This window comes from Cenococcum geophilum, assembly GCF_001692895.1.
Source record: "Cenococcum geophilum 1.58 unplaced genomic scaffold K441scaffold_49, whole genome shotgun sequence".
In the NCBI taxonomy this organism is placed as follows: domain Eukaryota; kingdom Fungi; phylum Ascomycota; class Dothideomycetes; order Gloniales; family Gloniaceae; genus Cenococcum; species Cenococcum geophilum.
Window position 1 is genome coordinate 1,354,846 of NW_027137607.1, and position 1,318 is coordinate 1,356,163.

General features: G+C 37.1%; 1 protein-coding gene across 1 annotated transcript; it reads left to right on the top strand.

The window, feature by feature from the left end:
• Nucleotides 1-784: 784 nt before the first annotated feature.
• Nucleotides 785-1,096, top strand: K441DRAFT_580558 (uncharacterized protein; the record flags this gene model as incomplete). Its single annotated transcript, XM_067644388.1, has 2 exons — nucleotides 785-827; nucleotides 888-1,096. Coding segments are annotated over 2 exons (252 nt in total), but the record flags the coding sequence as incomplete, so codon positions are not given.
• Between the last annotated feature and the right edge of the window lie 222 nt (nucleotides 1,097-1,318).

Consider the following 1,318-nt stretch of genomic DNA (forward strand, 5'->3'; position numbering starts at 1 on the left):
CTTCTTTCCTTACACAACGTCTTGACTTCATCACGCAGTTTATATATATAGCTTAATAATACCTACTTCGCTATATATTATCACCGCTTGTGCTTACTCCGTGACAATCGTCGCCAGTATTAAAAGCGACTATTTTAGTCTAATATTTACTAAGAATATCGTTATAAGGCACCCGGAAGTTGCTTAATGTACTGTTTACTTATTTATTAAGAATCTAAAAGAGCATGGAGCTGTTTATCCAATTCTATATACAGAGCCTCAGCCATTTAGCAGACGTTAATTAATTATACCTGCTATAGAGAACGACGTTATAGAGTTACTTATATGGGCGCCTACCCACTATCTTAATGAAATACGACACTAGATCCTTATGAATTATAATATATGGATATTATAATTAACTATCTATTGTATAATTAAGCGCAGGGAGTTTACCTAAAAGGTTTCTCAGCGAGTTGCTAGCCAGCGCGACGAAGGAAGGCGCTTATAGTACTATCTTAATTTAGCAGCTTTTACTAAGGGCCAGCTAGTATATATAGACGAGAGCGCCGTAAATAAAAGGACCTTATTAAGGAAGTACGGCTTTATACTAAGAGGCCTACTAGCTATTAACGTACAGCTACTTAGGCGTAGCACCCGCTGGAGTATACTACCAGCGCTTACTATTACGGGCTACCTTAATAGGACGCTTATTGTTTAAGGCTCAGTTACCGGCGATATCTTCCTACAGTAGCTTAGGGAGGTAATTCTTCCTTAGTGTACACCTTTTCTAGGGCCCTAATTAGTTATAGTAATAGATAACTGCCGTACGCACCACGTTGCGGTAAGTATAGATTAATTAGTCTCTATAGAGCTTTACCTAATTGTATTTTAGGGCGTCCTTAAAGCTTATAATGAGTTTTACGTCCTTCTTCTATACCTCCCCCCCTACTTACCTAATTATAATCCAATCGAGCTATCTTTCTACTTACTAAAGCAGTGGCAACGCCGCCACGCCTCTATAGCACCTATATATGGAGAGGATCAATATATAAAGAAGTTTAAAGCCTTCTTATTTGCATTAGTAAGGGAGTTTAGCTATAGAGTTAATTGGTAGGCACTTTTTCAGCAGGCAGGTATTTGTATAAATAATAAAATATAGGTAAAGTCTATAGGTGTTATATATAGGGAGCTATTTGGTAGTAATATAAGAGGTAATATCTGCTAGGCTACTAGGGGGGCTAATTGGCCGAAGGCTTTACCACCTTCTGTATTAATGCTTTGCCCTTATTCTAATGCTTAAATATTTAAGTTTTAAGCTTATTTAAGCTATGTAATA